A 23,959-nucleotide genomic window follows, 5' to 3' on the forward strand; every position below is an offset into this window, starting at 1 on the left:
TATCATTGCTATATCATCGATGCAATTGCTAACTCATCAGAACCATTACCCGTATCAGCTCTAACTGTACACTTCATCTCTTGAATTCCCTTGTACCTCCGGGTGAGCCTCTAGAAACCCCGAACCTAAGTCCAGGCGGCCGCCTAAGTACCGGTGAACATATCATAGTTCTAAGGGAACAGCGGGCGGTTGTTATTGGTGAAGATCTCGCTAGCTGGGTTCTAGGGGTCTCACATGGAGCAGGCAGTGGGATTCATAACATTATAGTCGTCCCAAAAACACAGGTACACTTGGAATTAGATACAGAAAGAGTCACATTGGAGTTATAGCTTCTGCATCATGGAGCAGGGACAGAGGATCTCATTCAGAGTCGGTCGTAGCGGCCGCACTGTCGTACGCCACCGATGTTCGCTAAACTGCGCATGCGTAAAGTTCGCAATGCGCGTGCGCAAACTAGCTGCTACGATCAGAAATTTCTCTCTCCTTGAACACAGTCAGGTCGGTAATTTGAGTGACAGAATGAGGCATTTGTGGGAGGTAACAGGGGAAGGTGCTTGAAAACGGGGGAGTGGAGATCCGAATGCAGGCGTGTCAAATTATGCGAACGGCGTTTTATGGGAGTGCATAATTAACTAAGTAGTGTCATGGCACACGTGACATGGGTGGTTTGTACACTGACCTGATCGTAGAGCTTAAGAGAGGGTATGGTCAACCTTAAGCTCTACAACCAGTTTCGATGGTTCCCGATGGTCTCGATTAAACCTTATATGCCCGGAGATGACGTGTAATGCGTACGAGAAGGGGGCGTATTTTTTTTGTCTTCCGGCCGCTTCCTCCCCTTGGTCGGCCAGCTACCGATCCGATCTTAAGGACGCAACTTGCGAGTGCATCATTTGCATATACGGACCCTTTTCCCGTACGACCGTGCGGCCGCAACGACCGACTCTGAATGAGGTCCAGAGTCTTGCCCAGGTGCTTGCAGCCCAGATCCAAACACTCACCCAGAAAGTCCAGGAACTCACTATACGAGTTGAGGAAAACCGTTCTCCGGTACATGCAGCTCCTCATCTTGAACTAAAGGTAAATTTGCCAGATCAGTTTTCTGGGGATCGACAAACTTTCGGCTTCGTCCAATCTCTTCAGGGACTCAGGGCCTGATTCAGAGCCGCTCGTAAGCGGGCGCTCGTTCGCTATGAGCGATGTTCGCACAACTGCGCATGCGTATGGGTCTTAGTGCGCATGCGCAAACCAGTCATTGCGGTCGGAAATGGAGCGCTCGCGAAACAGCGAGGGGCTGCTAATTTGATTGACAGTATGTACCGTTTGTGGGTTGTAACAGGGGAAGGTGCTTGAAAACGGGGGAGTGGAGATCCGAACGCAGGCATGCCTAACGGTAAAAAGGGCGTTTAATGGGTGTGCATAATTAGTAAAGGAGCGTCATCGACCACGTCACTTGGTTGTCTTTTAGCCTGAACTGCTCGCAGTGATTGCAGTAGGAAAAACCTACCACAAGCACTGCGAGCAGTTCAGATGCCTTTCGATGTACCCGATTAATCAAACAAATACTGGAGGGGCGTCTTTACAAAATAGCGAGCGCATTTTTCGTTCACTCGCTCCAAGAACATCAAGGCTGATGCCCTATCCAGGAGTTTTGAACCAGTACAATAGATGTCCAGGTCAGACGAAGCTATCATCCCAGATTCTTTCTTCCATTGTACCCTCACTCGTAATCTGGCAGATCTGATTCGGACATCTCAATCAGAGTAACCTCCAGAGAAGCCTTCTGGTTGTCTGTTTGTGCCAAAGAAGTTTTCAAGAGCAGTTCTGCTGGATTTTCACGCTAGTCAAGTTTCTGGTCATCAAAGTATCAGTAAGACCTCACAGAGTTACTCTCCCGTTCTGTTTGGTGGCCGTCATTGACTAAAGATGTGTGTGAATTTGTCTTGGCATGTGAGGTATGTGCCTAGAATAAGACACCTCGGACAGCTCCTTCGAGTCTGTTACTTCCACTTTCCATACCCAGGAGACCCTGGACTCACATCGCCATGGATTTCATCGTTGATCTCCCAATATCTGCTCGATGTTCTGTTATCTGGATGGTGGTGGACCGATTAGTAAAATGGCACACTTCATACCATTGCAAAAACTTCCTTCTGCTAAGGAATTTCCAGCCTGTTTCTCCAACACATTTTTCGGGTAAACGGTTTACCAATGGATATTATGTTGGATCGAGGATCACAATTTGTGGTACAGTTTTGGCGACAGTTCTGTACTTCTCTGGGCATTGATCTTAGTCTTTCTTCAGGTTACCATCCGCAGTCCAATGGACAGACTGAGCATGTTAATCAGTGTCTGGAACAGTATCTATGCCAGAGGTTCCCAAACGCGGTCCTCAAGGCTCCCCAACAGTTCAGGTTTTAGAGAGGTATCCATGCTTGAGCACAGGTGACTTAATTAGTACCTCAGTTAATTTGAATTAACCACCTTTACTCAACCATGGATATCTCTAAAACCTGAACCTGAACTGTTGGGGAGCCTTGAGGACCACCTTTGGGAACCTCTGATCTATGCTGTTATTTCCAAGTGTCATAATGATAGCTTTTAATAATTCATGTCACTCTGCATCTTCAGTATCCCCATTCTTCTGTGTTACAGGGCAACATCCGAGGTCAAATGCCTTTGACTCTGGATCACCAGCTTCTTCCTCTGTTTCTCGGCTCCGACATAATTGGGGCAAGGTTCATCAAAACCTTCGGAAAGGTATCTCTCCGCACCAAAGAATCTGTTGACAAGCATCGTAGGTCATGTTGTTTTAAGAAAGGTGATTTGGTTTGGCTCTCCACCAAAAACATCAAGCTCCGTCAGCCTACACATAAGTTGGGTCCCAGATTTATTGGTCTATTCCAAATTATTTCACAGGTGAACCCAGTAGCCTTCAAACTTCAATTGCCCAACTCTCTCCGTATTAATAATACTTTCCATTGTTCTTGTCAACATGAATTAATTGTGGAGAAAAGTTTGGACTCTAGATTATCCACGGGTCGTCTGCAATTCTTAGTCCACTGGAAGTGCTATGGGCCGGAGGAACGTTCCTGGGTTCCTGATGCTGCATTACATGCTCCCAGGTTGAGAAGATGTTTCTTTCAGGACTTTCCGGATAAACCAGGTTCTCGGGGTTCTTCAACCCCACATCAAGGGGGGGGCACTGTTACAAGTCGCTGTCACCACTTGACCCTTTCTGACAGCTTTCCCAGGCAGGACGGGGTTACTACTGTTGTTCCTGTTGCTAGGTGATTGGCACACCTCAGGAAGTGATGTCTCATCCACAGGTGCAGCTTGATTAAGTGCTTCAGCCTATTTATACTCACTGAACTATTGCACCTGTGCCAACTATACAGCGTCTGTGGATTTCATCAGCTTAGCTGCATGGGCAGCTTCTGTTCTCTCCATGCTATTGCTTCCATTCTGCTTCCCAGCCGACACCAAGCAGCTCCCGGGCAGCCATCATCCTCCAAACGGCTTCCTAGATGTATCTAGCAGCTTCTGTGCTGCTAGCGTTCACCATACGGCTTCCTAGCCGCACCAAGTAGCTCCCATGCTACCACCAGTAGTGTGAGAATACTGTCTCACATGGCCAGAAGTAGCGTGAGAATACTGTCCCACATGGCCAGTAGGAGCATGAGAATACTGTCCCACATGGCCAGTAGGAGCGTGAGAATACTATCCCGCATGGCCAGTAGAAGCCTGAGAATATGGTCCCGCATGGGCAGTAGGAGCAGGAGGGTGCTGTCCCTCATTGCTAGTAGGAGTGGGAGAGTAGTGTCCCACATGGCCAGTAGGAGCAGGAGACTACTGTCCTCCCCGTTTTGTAGGCAGGTAGGGGGGTGGCTGGACAAAGGGAGGCATTCCTAAATGAACACTTGGCGTTTGTGGGCGGCCCTATTGACATCACTCATGATGTCAGTAGTGGACTTCCGGCTCTATTAGAGCTGGAAGCCCACTTGGCATTGCGAGTACTGAGACCCTACCACAAGGGTCTCATCGCAATGCCAATGGTCGCGATAATCATGACCATCGCCAGGCCGCTTGCAAAAGCTGTAGGTGGTCACCCACAGCTGTGCGAGTGGCCTGGAGGCCAGAATTTAAAAAAATAGGGACGCCCTGATTCAGAGCAAGCGCACACAAATAGCGTGTGCCTCTGAATCAGGCCCACTGTCCCATATGGCCAGTAGGAGCATGAGAATATGATCCCACATGGCCAGTAAAACCGTAAGATTATGGTCCAACATTGCCAGTAGGAGTTTGAGAGTACTGTCCCACATGGCCAGTAGGAGCATTAGAACAATGTCCCACATGGCCAGTAGGAGCGTGAGAATACTGTCCCACATGGCCAGTAGGAGCGTGAGAATACTATTCCCACATGGCCAGTAGAAGCGTGAGAATACTGTCCCACATGGCCAGTAGGAGCGTGAGAATACTGTTCCACATGGCCATTAGGAGCGTGAGAATACTGTCCCACATGGCCACTTGGAGCGTGAGAATACTGTCCCACATGGCCAGTAGGAGCGAGAGAATATGGTCGCACATGGTCAGTAGAGGCGTGAGAATACAGTCCCACATGGCCAGTATGAGCGTGAGAATACGGTCCCACATGACCAGTATGAGCATGAGAATACTGCCTCACATGGCCAGTAGGAGCATTACAATACGGTCCCACATGGCCAGTAGGAGCGTGAGAATACTGTCCCACATGACTAGTAGGAGCGTGAGAATACTGCCTCACATGGCCAGTAGAAGCATGGGAATATGGTCCCACATAGCCAGTAGGAGCATGAGAATACTGTCCCACATGGCCAGTAGCAGTGTGAGAATACTGTCCCACATGGCCAGTAGGAGCGTGAGAATACTGTCTCACATGGCCAGTAGGAGCGTGATAATACGGTCGCACATGGCCAGTAGGAGCGTGATAATACGGTCGCACATGGCCAGTAGGAGTATGAGAATACTGTCCCACATGGCCAGTAGGAATGTGAGAATACTGTCCCACATGGCCAGTAGGGGAGTGAGAATACTGTCCTGCATGGCCAGTAGGAGCGTAGGAATACTGTTCCACATGGCCATTAGGAGCGTGAGAATACTGTTCCACATGGCCACTAGGAGCGTGAGAATACTGTCCCACATGGCCAGTAGGAGCGTGAGAATATGGTCGCACATGGTCAGTAGGGGCGTGAGAATACAGTCCCACATGGCCAGTATGAGCGTGAGAATACAGTCCCACATGACCAGTATGAGCATGAGAATACTGCCTCACATGGCCAGTAGGAGCATTAGAATACGGTCCCACATGGCCAGTAGGAGCGTGAGAATACTGTCCCACATGACTAGTAGGAGCGTGAGAATACTGCCTCACATGGCCAGTAGAAGCATGGGAATATGGTCCCACATAGCCAGTAGGAGCATGAGAATACTGTCCCGCATGGCCAGTAGGAGCGTGAGAATACTGTCCCACATGGCCAGTAGGAGCATGAGAATACTGTCCCGCATGGCCAGTCGGAGTGTGAGAATACTGTCCCGCATGGCCAGTAGGAGCATGAGAATACTGTTCCACATGGCCAGTAGGAGCATGAGAATACTGTCCCATATGGCCACTAGGAGCATGAGAATACTGTCCCACATGGCCAGTAGGAGCGTGAGAATACGGTCCCACATGGTCAGTAGGAGTGTGAGAATATTGTCCCACATGACCAGTATGAGCGTGAGAATACTGCCTCACATGGCCAGTAGGAGCATGGGAATACGGTCCCACATGGCCAGTAGGAGCGTGAGAATACTGTCCCACATGGCCAGTAAGCGCATGAGAATACTGTCCCACATGGCCAGTAGGAGCGTGAGAATACAGGGTCTGATTCAGAGCCGGACGCTATTTGCGCTCGCTCGTTCAGAAAAAGGGGGTGGCTATTTAAATTAACCGTTCGCTCTTTGCGGTCTGTTGACGCCTCTATGTCTGAACGAGTGAACAAAATATGCGGTCGTTATTTTGAAAAATACTCCCCCTGGCCGCTCGCATCATACGTCATGTCCGCTATTTATTAGATTAATCGAGTACATCGAAAGGCGTATGAACTGCTCGCTATTCTTGTGGTTGGATTTTCCAACCCCTATCATGAGAGCAGTTCTGACTATAAAACAACCCAGTGACGTGGTCGATGACGCTGCTTTATTAATTATGCACACCCTTAAAACGCCCGTTTTGACCTTTAGGCACGCCTGCATTCTGATTTCCACTCCCAGTTTTCAAGCACCTTCCCCTGTTACCATCCACAAACGCCTCACTCTGTCACTCAAATTAGCAGGCATTCGCTATTTTGCGAGCACACGATTTTCGGCCGCACTGACTGGTTTGCGCATGCGTATTACAACCCGTACGCATGCGCAAATGTGCAACTATCGCTCGGAACGAACGAGCGGCCGCTTACGAGCGGCTCTGAATGAAGCCCACTTCATTCAATCGTCACTCCTCAGGAAGTGGTGTCTCATCCACAGGTGCAGCTTTAGTGTTTCAGCCTATTTATGCTCACTGAACAAATGCACCTGTGCTGACTATAGCGCGTCTGTGGATTTCATCAGCTTAGCTGCATGGGCAGCTTTTGTTCCCTTCATGATATTGCTTCCATTCGGCTTCCCAGCTGACACCAAGCAGCTCCTGGGCAGCCATCGTCCTCCAAACGGCTTCCTAGCCACACCAAGTAGCTCCCGTGCTACCACCATTCTTCATTCGGCTTCTTAGCCGCTCCAAGCAACTCCCGTGCTGCAACATCGGCACCACCGCCGCAACATCGGCACGCTTGCTGCACCATCAGCTCTCAAAGCCATTTGCTAACCTTAGACTGCTTTTCTACAGCCATTGCCGCAACATCGGCACCATCACCGCAACATTGGCACAATTGCCGCACCTTCGGCACACTTGCCACACTTTCGGTATCATTGCTATATCATCGATGCAATTGCCAACTCATCAGAACCATTACCCGTATCAGCTCTAACTGTACACTTCATCTCTTGAATTCCCTTGTACCTCCGTGTGAGCCTCTAGAAACCCCGAAAGTAAGTCCAGGCGGCCGCCTAAGTACCGGTGAACATATCATAGTTCTAAGGGAACAGCGGGCGGTTGTTATTGGTGAAGATCTCGCTAGCCGGGTTCTAGGGGTCTCACATGGAGCGGGTAGTGGGATTCATAACATTATAGTCGGCCCAAAAACACAGGTACACTTGGAATTAGATACAGAAAGAGTCATATCGGAGTTATAGCTTCTGTATCATGGAGCAGGGACAGGGGAGTCATTCAGACCCGCTCGGGAGCGAAGGTCGCTCACAAGCGGGTCGATGTTGGGCGTATGCGCACGACGGAGGGAGCTCCGTCGTGCGCATGCGCGATACCCGGCGAGCGACGAGAAATACGTCGCTCTGGGTCTCGCACCAAAGGGGGCGTGCTGTCAATGGTGAGTGACAGCACGCCCCCTTTGGTGGGCGTGCCGGGGGCGTGGCTGCCAGACGCAGGCGTTCCCATGGGAACGCCTACCGTCTGGGTCCGGCCCCACTGACATCACTAGTGATGTCAGTGGGAGTGATTTTGGCTCTGCGGTCACCGAGACCCTACCGCAGGGTCTCGTCGCTAGCCCGATGGACCATCATCATGGACACTCGCATAAGCTGTGGGTGGTAACCCACAGCTATGCGAGCGTCCAAGAGGCCGCTCCAATTTTAGGGAGGAGGGCACTGATTCAGAGCGAGCACTCTGGGCCTGATTCAGAGCCGGACGCTCTGACCAGAGTCTTGCCCAGGTGCTTGCAGCCCAGATCCAAACACTCACCCAAAAAGTCCAGGAACTCACTATACGAGTTGAGGAAAACCGTTCTCCGGTACATGCAGCTCCTCATCTTGAACTAAAGGTAAATTTGCCTGATCAGTTTTCTGGGGATCGACAAACTTTCGGGAAAGTTGCAAGATTTAGGGCCTCATTCAGAGGCGGTCGTAGGATGCAAGCGGTCGTTCTGAAACAGGGCGGCCACTTGCATCCTGAACGGCCGCCTCCATGACGGTCGTTAGGCTGTGGGTTAACACCCACAGCTCTAACGACCGACAAGGGTGATGGTCGCGATGGTCAAGACCATCGCGACCATCGGGGCTTACGACGAGAAGGTAGGGTCTCGTCAACCTTAAGCCCCTCTGATCGAGTTTGAAGCTCCCCACTGACATCACTGATGATGTCAGTGGGGCCGCCCCCAAACAGCAAGCGTTCCTACTGGAACGCCTCCGTTTGGCCAGGCACGCCCCCGGCCCGCCCAGAAAATGGGGCGAGCTGTCACTCAACATCGACAGCTCGCACCGTCTATGACGAGACCCCTAACGACGGATCACCCGTCGTTAGCCGGGTCTCGCGCATACTTACGACGGAGCCAGCTCCGTCGTGCACATGCGCTGTAGGGCAACACCGACTCTGAATGAGCTCCTTATTTCCGACTTCGTCCGATCTCTTCAGGGACTCAGGGCCTGATTCAGAGCCGCTTGTTCGCTATGAGCGATGTTCGCACAACTGCGCATGCGTATGGGTCTTAGTGCGCATGCGCAAACCAGTTATTGCGGTCGGAAATCGAGCGCTCGCAAAATAGCGAGGGGCTGCTAATTTGAGTGACAGAATGAGGCGTTTGTGGGTGGTAACAGGGGAAGGTGCTTGAAAACGGGGAGTGGAGATCCGAACGCAGGCGTGCCAAACGGTAAAAAGGGCGTTTAATGGGAGTGCATAATTAGTAAAGCAGCGTCATCGACCATGTCACTTGGTTGTCTTTTAGCCTGAACTGCTCGCAGTGATAGCGGGAAGTAAAACATACCACAAGCACTGCGAGCAGTTCAGATGCCTTTCGATGTTCCCGATTAATCTAATAAATAATGGAGATGACGTATGATGCGAACGGCAAAGGGGCGTCTTTACAAAATAGCGAGCGCATTTTTTGGACGCTCGCTCTGACATAGAGGCGTCAACACACTGCAAAGAGCGAGCACTCAATTTAAATATCCGGCGCCTTTTTTAAGAACGAGCATCCGCAAATAGCGTCCGGCTCTGAATCAGGCCCTGATCTCCAGCCTATGCCATTGTCACATAAATACAGAGGTAATCAGAATATTTCAGCTTCTGTTGTGTGGCCGTATTAGGGGAACCTGTGCTGTGTGTGTATCTCACATATATACAGTATATATAGTGTATACAGGGCACTTACCTGCTCTCTGTGCCTTTCTCACACAATACTCTAATGTAGAAGTTACCCTCCTGGTTGGGGTCATACGTAGATGGCACAATCACATAATCCCCTGGTACCACGCATGCCGCCATTGTAACCCCGCGGCTGTTCTGAGGGTCTCCGCTGTCACACACTGGGCGGCTCCTTGTGAAAAACCCCCGGTCCAGTCGGGGACGAGAGACCTAGAACATGAATTGTGTTACCTGGGGCAGGACGGATTATTGTTACTGGATGTATCAGGGTGAGGCTGAACAGGCAGCGTCCATGGGCTGAGGGTTACACGGGGCTCCTGGCCAGGAAGAGTTAGGCAGTGACAGATTCTCACCTGTTCTTTAGGCACCTATAAAAGGAAGACGGAAAATAAAAATATCATCAGATCCCAGGTCCTATATTATATTCCTGAGAGATGTACTCTATAACTGTCTAATGTTCTAGCTGGGGGTGCGCTTATGATGAGGGACCCTGGCGCAACTGCCCGAAGCAGCAGGATTTGTGGGCAGCAAAATGAAAGTAAAACAGTTAAAAATCTTCTTACATATTTATAGAATTATATACAGGGCCATCGCTCAACAGGAACAATCAGGGACTCTGGGCCCGATTCAGAACCCGCTCGCTACGATGCGTTTACACTAGGGGTGAGCGGGTTCGGATTTCTGAAATCCGAACCCCCCCGAGCCCCCCCGATCCGAGTCCAATCCGAGTCAGGCTCGACTTTTCCCGCCTGACTCGGATCTGAAATCGAGGCAAAACGTCATCATCCCGCCTTCCGAGTCTCGCGGGTTTTGGATCATATATAAGGTACCCGCGTCGGCGCCATTTTCTCACTCGGCTGTGGACAGTGAAGAGGGAGGGTGGGAGTTAGGGCTGTGTAGTGTAGTGTAGTGTAGTGTAGTGCTGCTGTTGTCCACTACTTCAAAGTCCATAGGGGCTGGCTGTGTTGTGCTGCGCTGCTGTTGTTAATAGGGGCTGTGTCCACTACTTCAAAGTCCATAGGGGCTGGCTGGACTGTGTTGTGCAGTCAGTTCTCCATAGGGGCTGTGTCCACTCCAAAGTCCTGTGCAGTGTCCCAGTCCTAAAGGGGTGCTGTAGTGTTGTCCAGGGGGTGCTCTGTCCATCAGGGGTGCTCCCCCCAAGTGCTAAAAAAATAATATATTTTCTGTGTTTGTGAATTGTGTGCGCAGTAGCCGCACGTGCATCAACAAAGTAGTGCCAAGCGTGCGCCTGTGTCATAAGTAAAGGGCCGGCTGGCTTGACCGTTAAGGGTGCTGTAACCCCCGAAAGTACACTCCAGTCCAAATCAAAAAAAAATTATTTTCTGTGTTTGTGAATTGTGTGCGCAGTAGCCGCACGTGCATCAACAAAGTAGTGCCAAGTGTGCGCCTGTGTCATAAGTAAAGGGCCGGCTGGCTTGACCGTTAAAGGGTGCTGTAACCCCCGAAAGTACAGTCCAGTCCAAACCCAAAAAAAAATTATTTTCTGTGTTTGTGAATTGTGTGCGCAGTAGCCGCACGTGCATCAACAAAGTAGTGCCAAGCGTGCGCCTGTGTCATAAGTAAAGGGCCGGCTGGCTTGACCGTTAAAGGGTGCTGTAACCCCCAAAGTACACTCCAGTCCAAACCAAAAAAAAAATTATTTTCTGTGTTTGTGAATTGTGTGCGCAGTAGCCGCACGTGCATCAACAAAGTAGTGCCAAGCGTGCGCCTGTGTCATAAGTAAAGGGCCGGCTGGCTTGACCGTTAAAGGGTGCTGTAACCCCCGAAAGTACACTCCAGTCCAAACCAAAAAAAAAATTATTTTCTGTGTTTGTGAATTGTGTGCGCAGTAGCCGCACGTGCATCAACAAAGTAGTGCCAAGCGTGTGCCTGTGTCATAAGTAAAGGGCCGGCTGGCTTGACCGTTAAAGGGTGCTGTAACCCCCGAAAGTACAGTCCAGTCCAAACCAAAAAAAAAATGATTTTCTGTGTTTGTGAATTGTGTGCGCAGTAGCCGCACGTGCATCAACAAAGTAGTGCCAAGCGTGCGCCTGTGTCATAAGTAAAGGGCCGGCTGGCTTGACCGTTAAGGGTGCTGTAACCCCCGAAAGTACACTCCAGTCCAAACCAAAAAAAAAATTATTTTCTGTGTTTGTGAATTGTGTGCGCAGTAGCCGCACGTGCATCAACAAAGTAGTGCCAAGCGTGCGCCTGTGTCATAAGTAAAGGGCCGGCTGGCTTGACCGTTAAAGGGTGCTGTAACCCCCGAAAGTACACTCCAGTCCAAACCAAAAAAAAATTATTTTCTGTGTTTGTGAATTGTGTGCGCAGTAGCCGCACGTGCATCAACAAAGTAGTGCCAAGCGTGCGCCTGTGTCATAAGTAAAGGGCCGGCTGGCTTGACCGTTAAAGGGTGCTGTAACCCCCAAAGTACACTCCAGTCCAAACCAAAAAAAAAATTATTTTCTGTGTTTAGCCGCACGTATTTATCAAATCGATATAACATAAATGGAGGACCAAACTTTCTCCGATAAAAATAAAATAGAGAAAGATCAAGAACCACTTCCTCCTAGTGCTGAAGCTGCTGCCACTAGTCATGACATAGACGATAACATGCCATCAACGTCATCTGCCAAGGCCGATGCCCAATGTCATAGTAGAGGGCACATACAATCCCAAATGGCAAAGTTCAGGAAAATGACCTTGAAAAAGACATTTAAATCAGCTGAAGAGAAACGTAAACTTGCCAATATGCCATTTACGACACGGAGTGGCAAGGAACGGCTAAGGTCGATCCCTAGTATGTTCATGACTAGTGGTTCAGCTTCACATGACGATGGAAGCCCTCCTCCCACTAAAAAAATCAAAAGAGTTAAGCTGGCAAAAGCACAGCGAAGAACTGTGCTTTCTAAGAAGATATCACAAATCCCCAAGGAGAGTCCAAGTGTGGTGGTGGTTGCGATGCCTGACCTTCCCAGCACTGGACGGGAAGAGGTGGCTCTTTCCACCATTTGCACGCCCCCTGCAAGTGCTGAAAGGAGCACCCACAGTCCACTTGCTGATATGCAAATTGAAGATGTCACTGTTGAAGTACAACAGTATGAGGATACAGGTGTAGCTGGCGCTGAGGAGGAAGTTGGCGAGGAGGATTCTGATGGTGATGTGGTTTGTTTAAATCAAGCTCCGGGGGAGACAGTTGTTGTCCGTGGGATGAAAAAGCCCATCACGGTCATGCCTGGGCAGAAGACCAAACATTCCACCTCTTTGGTCTGGCAATATTTCTATCCAAATCCGGACAACAACTGTCTTGCCATATGTACCATATGTAAAGGTGAAATAAGTAGGGGTAGGGACGTCAACCACCTAGGAACATCCTCCCTTATACGGCACCTGCAGCGCGTTCATAAAAAGTTACTGTCAAGTTCAGAAACTTTGGCTAAGACCGTAAGCAGTCCAGGGACACCTAAATCTCGTTGTCCTGTTGTATCCAAGCGCCTGCAAACCACACCGTCAACTCCCTCCTCGTCAATTTCCTCCTTAGTCAGGATCGGAAGTAGTCCTGCAGGCCATGTCACTGGCATGACTGACTCTCCTATCCGGGATTCCTCTGGAGGATCCTGCATTGTTACGCCTACTGCTGCCGCTGCTGCTGTTGCTGCTGCTGGGAGTCATACATCATCCCAGAGAGGAAGTAGGAACACCACTACTTTTACTAAACAATTGACCCTCCAACAGTCCTTAGCGAGGAGGATGAAGTACGACAGCAGTCATCCTGAAGCAAAACGTATAACTGAGGCCTTGACTGCTATGTTGGTGTTAGACGTGCGTCCGGTATCCGCCATTAGTGCAGTGGGATTTAGACAATTGATGGAGGTAGTGTGTCCCCGGTTCCAAATCCCATCTAGATTCCACTTCACTAGGCAGGCGATACCGAGACTGTACAGAAACGTCAGAAAAAGTGTCCTCAGTGTCCTGAAAAATGCAGTTGTACACAATGTCCACTTAACCACGGACAGGTGGACAAGTGGAACAGGGCAGACTAAGGACTATATGACTGTGACAGCCCACTGGGTAGATGTATCACCTTACGCAGCAACAGCAGCAGCGTCACCAGTAGCAGCATCTCAGAAACGCCAGCTCGTTACAAGGCAGGCTACGCTGTGTATCACCGGTTTCAGTAAGAGGCACACCGCCGACAACCTCTTAGAGAAACTGAGGGAAATCATCGCCCAGTGGCTTACCCCACTTAGACTCTCCTGGGGATTTGTGATATCTGACAACGCCACCAATATTGTGCGGGCATTACATCTGGGCAAATTCCAGCACGTCCCATGTTTTGCTCACACAATAAACTTGGTGGTGCAGAATTTTCTGAAAAGCGACAGGGGCGTGCAGGAGACGCTTTGGGTGGCCCGAAAAATTTCTGGCCACTTTCGCCATTCAGCGACTGCGTGCCGAAGACTGGAGCGCCAGCAAACACTCTTGAACCTGCCCCACCATCACCTGAAGCAAGAGGTTGTGACACGGTGGAACTCAACCCTCTATATGCTTCAGAGGATGGAGGAGCAGCAAAAGGCCATACAAGCCTATACATCCACCTATGACATAGGCAAAGGAGGGGGTATGTACCTGACTCAAGCGCAGTGGAGAATGATTTCCGTGTTGTGCAAGGTTCTCCAGCCCTTCGAACTTGCCACACGTGAAGTCAGTTCAGACACAGCCAGCTTGAGTCAGGTCATTCCCCTCATCAGGCTTTTGCAGAAGCAGCTGGAGAAAGTGAAGGAGGAGCTAAGATGGAGCGATTCCGCTCGGCATGTGGGACTTGTGGATGAAGCCCTTCATTCGCTTTGCCAGGATTCCAGGGTGGTCAATCTGTTGAAATCAGACCACTACATTTTGGCCACCGTGCTTGATCCTAGGTTTAAAGCCTATGTGGTGTCTCTCTTTCCGGCCAACACAAGCCTGCAGAGGTGCAAAGACCTGCTGGTGAACACACTGTCAGCTGAAGCGGAACGTGACATGTCAACGGCTCCTTCTTCATTTTCTCCCGTAACTGGGGCTGCCAGGAAAAAACTTAGGTATCCTAAGCAACCCGCTGGCGGTGATGCAGGGCAGGCAGGACCAAGTTTGGACATCTGGTCCAGACTGAAGGACCTGGCAACAATTTCTGACATGTCTACTGTCACTGCATATGATACTGTCACCATTGACAGAATGGTGGAGGATTACATCGGTGACAGCATCCAAGTAGGCATGTCAGACAGTCCATACCTGTACTGGCAGGAAAAAGAGGCAATTTGGTGTCCCCTGTACAAACTGGCTCTATTTTACCTGAGTTGCCCCCCCTCCAGTGTGTACTCCGAAAGAGTGTTTAGTGCAGCCGGGAACCTTGTCAGCGAAAGGCGTAGGAGGTTGCTTCCACAGAATGTGGAGAAGATGATGTTCATCAAAATGAATTATCAGCTCTTCCAGGGAGACCAGCCTCCAGAAGGTACAGAGGGACCTGTGGTGGTGGATTCAAGTGGGGACGAGTTAATACTTTGTGAGGATGAGGATGTACACACTGAAGAGGGTGAGGAATCGGTGGATGAGGAGGATGAGGATGACATCTTGCCTCCGTAGAGCCAGTTTGTGCAGGGACACATTAATTGCCAGCTTGTTTTGTGGGGGCCCAAACGAACCAATCATTTCAGCCACAGTTGTGTGGCAGACCCTGGCGCTGAAATGATTGATTTGTTAAAGTGTGCATGTCCTGTTTATACAACATAAGGGTGGGTGGGAGGGCCCAAGGACAATTCCATCTTGCACTTCTTTTTTTTCTTTGCATTATGTACAGTTTGGGGCCTAGTTTTTCTAACTACCATCCTGTCTGCCACTGCAGTGTCACTCCTAGATGGGTCACGTGTTTGTGCCGCCCACTCGTGTCGCTTAGCATAGTCATCCAGCTACCTCGGTGCAACCTTTTGGACATAAAAACACTATTGTGAGGTGTGAGGTGTTCAGAATAGACTGGAAATGAGTGGAAATTAAGGTTATTGAGGTTAATAATAGCATAGGAGCAGAGAAACCCACAAATTCTGTGATTTTAGCTGTTTTTATGCTTTTTTAAAAAAAAATACAGATCCAAAACACAAAACCCAGAACCCAAAACACGGAAGGGTGGTTTTGGCAAAACCAATCCAGATCCAAAACACGAAGAAAGATCCAGATCCAAAACCAAAACACAAAACACGAAAAGTGGCCGGTGCACACCCCTAGTTTACACGCAGCCTGCCAATGTTTGCAATGTGCGCATGTGAACTCATCACAGTGCGCGAACCAGTCCATGCGATCGACCATTGTGCATAGACGCCTCGCTAGCTTGAGTGACAGAATGAGTCGTTTGTGGGTGGTGACAGGTGCTGGTCGATGAAAATGGGGGGGTGGTGGTGCGAACACAGGCGGGTCTGAGCGCCTTAACGCCGTTTTATAGGCGTGCATAATTAAGATGCAGAATCATAGTGCACCATACTTGCCTACCCTCCTGATTTAGCCGCTGACCCCTCCTGCCCCCCCCTGCGATCGTATAAGAACCCCCCTGCAGCGGGAGGGGCAGGTGACACGATTCATGTCATATTGGCCCCACCCCCTGCTTCACAACGCCGAGTTTCTCGCCACTGGATGGCAGGGGGCGTGGCCAAAATGGCGCGATCGCGTGGCCATGCCCATGACGGCTGCGTGCGAATGCATCTAGCGATCAGGTCTGAATCAGGCCCTCAGTTCCTGAAGCTCTTATTAACTATGACTTAATGTCCTTGACCAAAATGTATTTTCCATAAGATAAGTTTTATTTGAGTCCCTTCTATTCTAAATACTATATATATGTATATATTACATATAGAAATGTTTTTCTATAGCTCCACCCCCAGTAGCTCCTCCCACAGTTCCTGAACCTATTTTTCTATAAAAATAGCCCTGATTATATATTTATAATAATAGGTACATAATTTTATTGTTTTATATTTATACCACTTGGTACATAATTATATTGGTACATATTTACATGGTTTCTGCTTGTATTACGCTGTAGAATTACTGTTGTAATAAGCTACATTATTATACTGTAGTATTACGCCATAGTATTAAGCTTTAGTATTATGCTGTAGCATTAAGCAGTAGTACTAAGATGTAGTATTATGCTATTACTCTGTGGTAGTAAACTGTAGTAGGGGGAGTATTAGGATACTTACTGATGGAGTCAGTTTCCTAACCCTATTGGTTCCTCACCTCTGTAGTAACACATTTCCCTAAATTGCCCGTGTTGTAAAGCATTCAACATCCACTTCCCCCACCTGTGTAGAAATACAATCCCTTCCTCACCTTTGTAGTAACACATTCCCCTCCCTCACCTCCGTAGTAACACAATTCCACCGGACACCCCTCTAGTAACACATTCCCCTCCCTCACCCCTGTTGTAACACATTACCCCCACTCACCCCTGTAGTAACACATTCCCCTCTCCTGCCCATGTTGTAACATATTCCCTTCCTTAACCCGATAGTAACACATTTGACATTCTCCTCCCTCCCCTGTATAGAAACACATTCCCCTCCCTCCCCTGTATAGTAACACATTCTCCTACCTTACCTGTGTAGTAACACATTCCCTTCCCTCACCTCTGTAGTAACACATTCACTTCCCTCACTATACAAATAGAGGAGCCACACCAACTGCCAGTGATATTTGGCAGCACTTGGGGTGACAGTTGGTGAATATTGAACTGTGATACAGCCAACAGGAGACAGACAGTGAGGACATAGTACAAGGGGAGGAAACATTTTAGCCCTTTTCACCCCCTTAAGAGTTGAATTTTGAAAAATCCCTTCTTAGTGGGCACCTACGTCATGGAAGGAATATACTCCTCGATTTTCATGTTTCTAGGTCCTGGGGTTTTGGGCATTGATGAGCTAGTCTGTCAGGACATCTGATTTTATGTATAAAGATAAAAGGGCTGATTCAAGCAGTTATATATGCTTTATACCTCCTGCCATATAATGCTGTGCCATCTCATGTGTTCAGCTTTGCAAAGGTAATATAAATGCCTGGGTTACACCAGGAGAGAACAGTAGTGTATGCGCCTGGGTTACACCAGGAGAGAACAGTAGTATATGCGCCTGGGTTACACCAGGAGAGAACAGTAATATATGTGCCTGGGTTACACCAGGAGAGAACAGTAGTGTATGTGCCTGGGTTACACCAGGAGAGAACAGTAGTGTATGCGCCTGTGTTACACCAGGAGAGAACAGTAGTATATGTGCCTGGGTTACACCAGGAGAGAACAGTAGTATATGTGCCTGGGTTACACCAGGAGAGAACAGTAATATATGTGCCTGGGTTACACCAGGAGAGAACAGTAGTGTATGTGCCTGGGTTACACCAGGAGAGAACAGTAGTGTATGCGCCTGGGTTACACCAGGAGAGAACAGTAGTGTATGCGCCTGGGTTACACCAGGAGAGAACAGTAGTATATGTGCCTGGGTTACACCAGGAGAGAACAGTAGTGTATGTGCCTGGGTTACACCAGGAGAGAGCAGTAGTATATGTGCCTGGGTTACACCAGGAGAGAACAGAAGTGCATGTGCCTGGGTTACACCAGGAGAGAACAGTAGTATATGTGCCTGGGTTACACCAGGAGAGAACAGTAGTGTATGCGCCTGGGTTACACCAGGAGAGAACAGTAATATATGTGCCTGGGTTACACCAGGAGAGAACAGTAGTGGATGCGCCTGGGTTACACCAGGAGAGAACAGTAGGATATGCGCCTGGGTTACACCAGGAGAGAACAGTAGTGTATGTGCCTGGGTTACACCAGGAGAGAACAGTAGTATATGTGCCTGGGTTACACCAGGAGAGAACGGTAGTATATGTGCCTGGGTTACACTAGGAGAGAACAGGAGTGTATGTGCCTGGGTTACACCAGGAGAGAACAGTAGTATATGTGCCTGGGTTACACCAGGAGAGGACGGTAGTATATGTGCCTGGGTTACACCAGGAGAGAACAGTAGTGTATGTGCCTGGGTTACACCAGGAGAGAACAGTAGTATATGTGCCTGGGTTACACCAGGAGAGAACAGTAGTATATGTGCCTGGGTTACACCAGGAGAGAACGGTAGTATATGTGCCTGGGTTACACCAGAAGAGAACGGTAGTATATGTGCCTGGGTTACACCAGGAGAGAACAGTAGTGTATGCGCCTGGGTTACACCAGGAGAGAACGGTAGTATATGTGCCTGGGTTACACCAGGAGAGAACAGTAGTGTATGCGCCTGGGTTACACCAGGAGAGAACGGTAGTATATGCGCCTGGGTTACACCAGGAGAGAACAGTAATATATGCGCCTGGGCTACACCAGGAGAGAACGGTAATATATGCGCCTGGGTTACACCAGGAGAGAACGGTAGTATATGCGCCTGGGCTACACCAGGAGAGAACAGTAGTATATGCCTGGGTTACACCAGGAGAGGACAGTAGTGTATGTGCCTGGGTTACACCAGGAGAGAACAGTAGTATATGTGCCTGGGTTACACCAGGAGAGAACAGTAGTATATGCGCCTGGGTTACACCAGGAGAGAACAGTAATATAGGTGTCTGAGTTACACCAGGAGAGAACAGTAGTATATGCGCCTGGGTTACACCAGGAGAGAACAGTAGTATATGCGCCTGGGTTACACCAGGAGAGAACAGTAGTATATGCGCCTGGGTTACACCAGGAGAGAACAGTAGTATATGTGCCTGGGTTACACCAGGAGAGAACAGTAGTATGTGCGCCTGGGTTACACCAGGAGAGAACAGTAGTATATGTGCCTGGGTTACACCAGGAGAGAACAGTAGTATATGTGCCTGGGTTATACCAGGAGAGAACAGTAGTATATGTGCCTGGGTTACACCAGGAGAGAACAGTAGTATATGTGCCTGGGTTACACCAGGAGAGAACAGTAGTATATGCGCCTGGGTTACACCAGGAGAGAACAGTAATATATGTGCCTGGGTTACACCAGGAGAGAACAGTAGAGTATGTGCCTGGGATACACAAGGAGAGAACAGTAGTATATGTGCCTGGGTTACACCAGGAGAGAACAGTAGTGTATGTGCCTGGGTTACACCAGGAGAGAACAGTAGTGTATGTGCCTGGGTTACACCAGGAGAGAACAGTAATATATATACCTGGGTTACACCAGGAGAGAACAGTAGTATATGTGCCTGGGTTACACCAGGAGAGAACAGTAGTATATGTGTCTGGGTTACACAGGAGAGAACAGTAGTATATGTGCCTGGGTTACACCAGGAGAGAACAGTAGTATATGTGCCTGGGTTACACCGGGAGAGAACAGTAGTATATGTGCCTGGGTTACACCGGGAGAGAACAGTAGTGTATGTGTCTGGGTTACACCAGGAGAGAACAGTAGTGTATGTGCCTGGGTTACACCAGGAGAGAACAGTAGTGTATGTGCCTGGGTTACACCAGGAGAGAACAGTAGTATATGTGCCTGGGTTACACCAGGAGAGAACAGTATTATATGTGCCTGGGTTACACCAGGAGAGAACAGTAGTATATGCGCCTGGGTTACACCGGGAGAGAACAGTAGTGTATGTGCCTGGGGTACACCAGGAGAGAACAGTAGTGTATGTGCCTGGGTTACACCAGGAGAGAACAGTAGTGTATGTACAAGGGTTACACCAGGAGAGAACAGTAGTATATGTACCTGGGTTACACCAGGAGAGAACAGTAGTATATGTACCTGGGTTACACCAGGAGAGAACAGTAGTGTATGTGTCTGGGTTACACCAGGAGAGAGAGAACAGTAGTATATGTACCTGGGTTACACCAGGAGAGAACAGTAGTATATGTGCCTGGGTTACACCAGGAGAGAACAGTAGTATATGTACCTGGGTTACACCAGGAGAGAACAGTAGTATATGTACCTGGGTTACGCCAGGAGAGAACAGTAGTGTATGTGCCTGGGTTACACCAGGAGAGAACAGTAGTGTATGTGCCTGGGTTACACCAGGAGAGAACAGTAGTATATATGTGCCTGGGTTACACCAGGAGAGAACAGTAGTGTATGTGCCTGGGTTACAATAGGAGAGAACAGTAGTGAATGCGCCTGGGTTGCACCAGGAGAGAGCAGTAGTATATGAGCCTGGGTTACACCAGGAGAGAACAGTAGTATATGTGCCTGGGTTACACCAGGAGAGAGTGAACAGTAGTATATGTGCCTGGGTTACACCAGGAGAGAACAGTAGTATATGTGCCTGGGTTACACCAGGAGAGAACAGTAGTATATGTGCCTGGGTTACACCAGGAGAGAACAGTAGTATATGTGCCTGGGTTACACCAGGAGAGAACAGTAGTATATGTGCCTGGGTTACACCAGGAGAGAACAGTAGTATATGTGCCTGGGTTACACCAGGAGAGAACAGTAGTGTATGTGCCTGGGTTACACCAGGAGAGAACAGTAGTATATGTGCCTGGGTTACACCAGGAGAGAACAGTAGTATATGTGCCTGGGTTACACCAGGAGAGAACAGTAGTATATGTGCCTGGGTTACACCAGGAGAGAACAGTAGTGTATGTGCCTGGGTTACACCAGGAGAGAACAGTAGTATATGTGCCTGGGTTACACCAGGAGAGAACAGTAGTGTATGTGCCTGGGTTACACCAGGAGAGAACAGTAGTATATGTGCCTGGGTTACACCAGGAGAGAACAGTAGTATATGTGCCTGGGTTACACCAGGAGAGAACAGTAGTGTATGTGCCTGGGATACACCAGGAGAGAACAGTAGTATATGTGCCTGGGTTACACCAGGAGAGAACAGTAGTGTATGTGCCTGGGTTACACCAGGAGAGAACAGTAGTATATGTGCCTGGGTTACACCAGGAGAGAACAGTAGTATATGTGCCTGGGTTACACCAGGAGAGAACAGTAATATATGTGCCTGGGTTACACCAGGAGAGAACAGTAGTGTATGTGCCTGGGTTACACCAGGAGAGAACAGTAGTATATGTGTCTAGGTTACACCAGGAGAGAACAGTAGAGTATGTGTCTAGGTTACACCAGGAGAGAACAGTAATATATGTGTCTGGGTTACACCAGGAGAGAACAGTAATATATGTGCCTGGGTTACACCAGGAGAGAACAGTAGTATATGTGCCTGGGTTACACCAGGAGAGAACAGTAGAGTATGCCCCTGGGTTACACCAGGAGAGAGCAGTAGTATATGTGCCTGGGTTACACCAGGAGAGAACAGTAGTATATGTGCCTGGGTTACACCAGGAGAGAACAGTAGTATATGTGCCTGGGTTACACCAGGAGAGAACAGTAGTATATGTGCCTGGGTTACACCAGGAGAGAACAGTAGTGTATGTGCCTGGGTTACACCGGGAGAGAACGGTAGTGTATGTGCCTGGGTTACACCGGGAGAGAACGGTAGTGTATGTGTCTGGGTTACACCGGGAGAGAACGGTAGTGTATGTGCCAGGGTTACACCGGGAGAGAACAATAGTGTATGTGTCTGGGTTACACCGGGAGAGAACAGTAATATATGCGCTTGGGTTACACCGGGAGAGAACAGTAGTATATGTGCCTGGGTTACACCAGGAGAGAACAGTAGTGTATGTGCCTGGGTTACACCGGGAGAGAACAGTAGTGTATGTGCCTGGGTTACACCAGGAGAGAACAGTAGTGTATGTGCCTGGGTTACACCAGGAGAGAACAGTACTGTATGCGCCTGGGTTACACCAGGAGAGAACAGTAGTATATATGTGCCTGGGTTACACCAGGAGAGAACAGTAGTATATGTGCCTGGGTTACACCAGGAGAGAACAGTAGTATATGTGCCTGGGTTACACCAGGAGAGAACAGTAGTATATGTGCCTGGGTTACACCAGGAGAGAACAGTAGTATATATGTGCCTGGGTTACACCAGGAGAGAACAGTAGTATATGTGTCTGAGTTACACCAGGAGAGAACAGTAGTGTATGTGCCTGGGTTACAGCAGGAGAGAACAGTAGTATTTGTGCCTGGGTTACACCGGGAGAGAGCAGTAGTATATGTGCCTGGGTTACACCAGGAGAGAACAGTAGTATATGTGCCTGGGTTACACCAGGAGAGAACAGTAGTGTATGTGCCTGGGTTACACCAGGAGAGAACAGTAGTATTTGTGCCTGGGTTACACCAGGAGAGAACAGTAGTGTATGTGCCTGGGTTACACCAGGAGAGAACAGTAGTGTATGCGCCTGGGTTACACCAGGAGAGAACGGTAGTATATGCGCCTGGGTTACACCGGGAGAGAACAGTAGTATATGTGCCTGGGTTACACCAGGAGAGAACAGTAGTATATGTGCCTGGGTTACACCAGGAGAGAATAGTAGTATATGCGCCTGGGTTACACCAGGAGAGAACAGTAGTGTATGTGCCTGGGTTACACCAGGTGAGAACAGTAGTTTATGCGCCTGGGTTACACCGGGAGAGAACAGTAGTATATGTGCCTGGGTTACACCAGGAGAGAGCAGTAGTATATGTGCCTGGGTTACACCAGGAGAGAATAGTAGTATATGTGCCTGGGTTACACCAGGAGAGAACAGTAGTGTATGTGCCTGGGTTACACCAGGAGAGAACAGTAGTATATATGTGCCTGGGTTACACCAGGAGAGAACAGTAGTATATGTGCCTGGGTTACACCAGGAGAGAGCAGTAGTATATGTGCCTGGGTTACACCAGGAGAAAACAGTAGTGTATGTGCCTGGGTTACACCAGGAGAGAACAGTAGTGTATGTGCCTGGGTTACACCAGGAGAGAACAGTAGTATATATGTGCCTGGGTTACACCAGGAGAGAACAGTAGTATATGTGCCTGGGTTACACCAGGGGAGAACAGTAGTATATATGTGCCAGGGTTACACCAGGAGAGAACAGTAGTATATGTGCCTGGGTTACACCAGGAGAGAGCAGTAGTATATGTGCCTGGGTTACACCAGGAGAGAACAGTAGTATATGTGCCTGGGTTACACCAGGAGAGAACAGTAGTATATGTGCCTGGGTTACACCAGGAAAGAACAGTACTGTATGCGCCTGGGTTACACCAGGAGAGAACAGTAGTATATGTGTCTGAGTTACACCAGGAGAGAACAGTAGTGTATGTGCCTGGGTTACACCAGGAGAGAACAGTAGTGTATGTACCTGGGTTACAGCAGGAGAGAACAGTAGTATATATGCCTGGGTTACAGCAGGAGAGAACAGTAGTATTTGTGCCTGGGTTACACCAGGAGAGAACATTAGAGTATGTGCCTGGGTTACACCAGGAGAGAGCAGTAGTATTTGTGCCTGGGTTACACCGGGAGAGAACAGTAGTATTTGTGCCTGGGTTACACCAGGAGAGAACAGTAGTGTATTTGCCTGGGTTACACCAGGAGAGAACAGAAGTATATGTGCCTGGGTTACACCAGGAGAGAACAGTAGTATAAGTGCCTGTGTTACACAGGAGAGAACAGTAGTATATGTGCCTGTGTTACACAGGAGAGAACAGTAGTATATATGTGCCTGGGTTACACCAGGAGAGAACTGTAGTATAAGTGCCTGGGTTACACCAGGAGAGAGCAGTAGTATATGTGCCTGGGTTACACCAGGAGAGAGCAGTAGTGTATGTGCCTGGG

At 49.0% G+C, this 23,959-nt stretch overlaps 1 protein-coding gene across 2 annotated transcripts in view; it reads right to left on the bottom strand.

Moving 5' to 3' along the window:
* LOC148442504 (calpain-1 catalytic subunit-like) overlaps positions 1–23,959 on the bottom strand; it is a 193,876-nt gene that overhangs the window by 3,763 nt on the left and 166,154 nt on the right. For both annotated transcript variants that reach the window (XM_088463878.1, XM_088463879.1), the window contains exons 12-13: positions 9,622–9,636; positions 9,276–9,478 (exon numbers count right to left, since the gene is read on the bottom strand). In XM_088463878.1, the coding sequence (XP_088320004.1) occupies positions 9,276–9,478; positions 9,622–9,636 (218 nt within the window). The remainder of the gene's footprint in view (positions 1–9,275; positions 9,479–9,621; positions 9,637–23,959) is intronic.

Source organism: Taudactylus pleione, unplaced genomic scaffold (genome assembly GCF_031769625.1).
Source record: "Taudactylus pleione unplaced genomic scaffold, aTauple2 ptg001487l, whole genome shotgun sequence".
Lineage (NCBI taxonomy): Eukaryota > Metazoa > Chordata > Amphibia > Anura > Myobatrachidae > Taudactylus > Taudactylus pleione.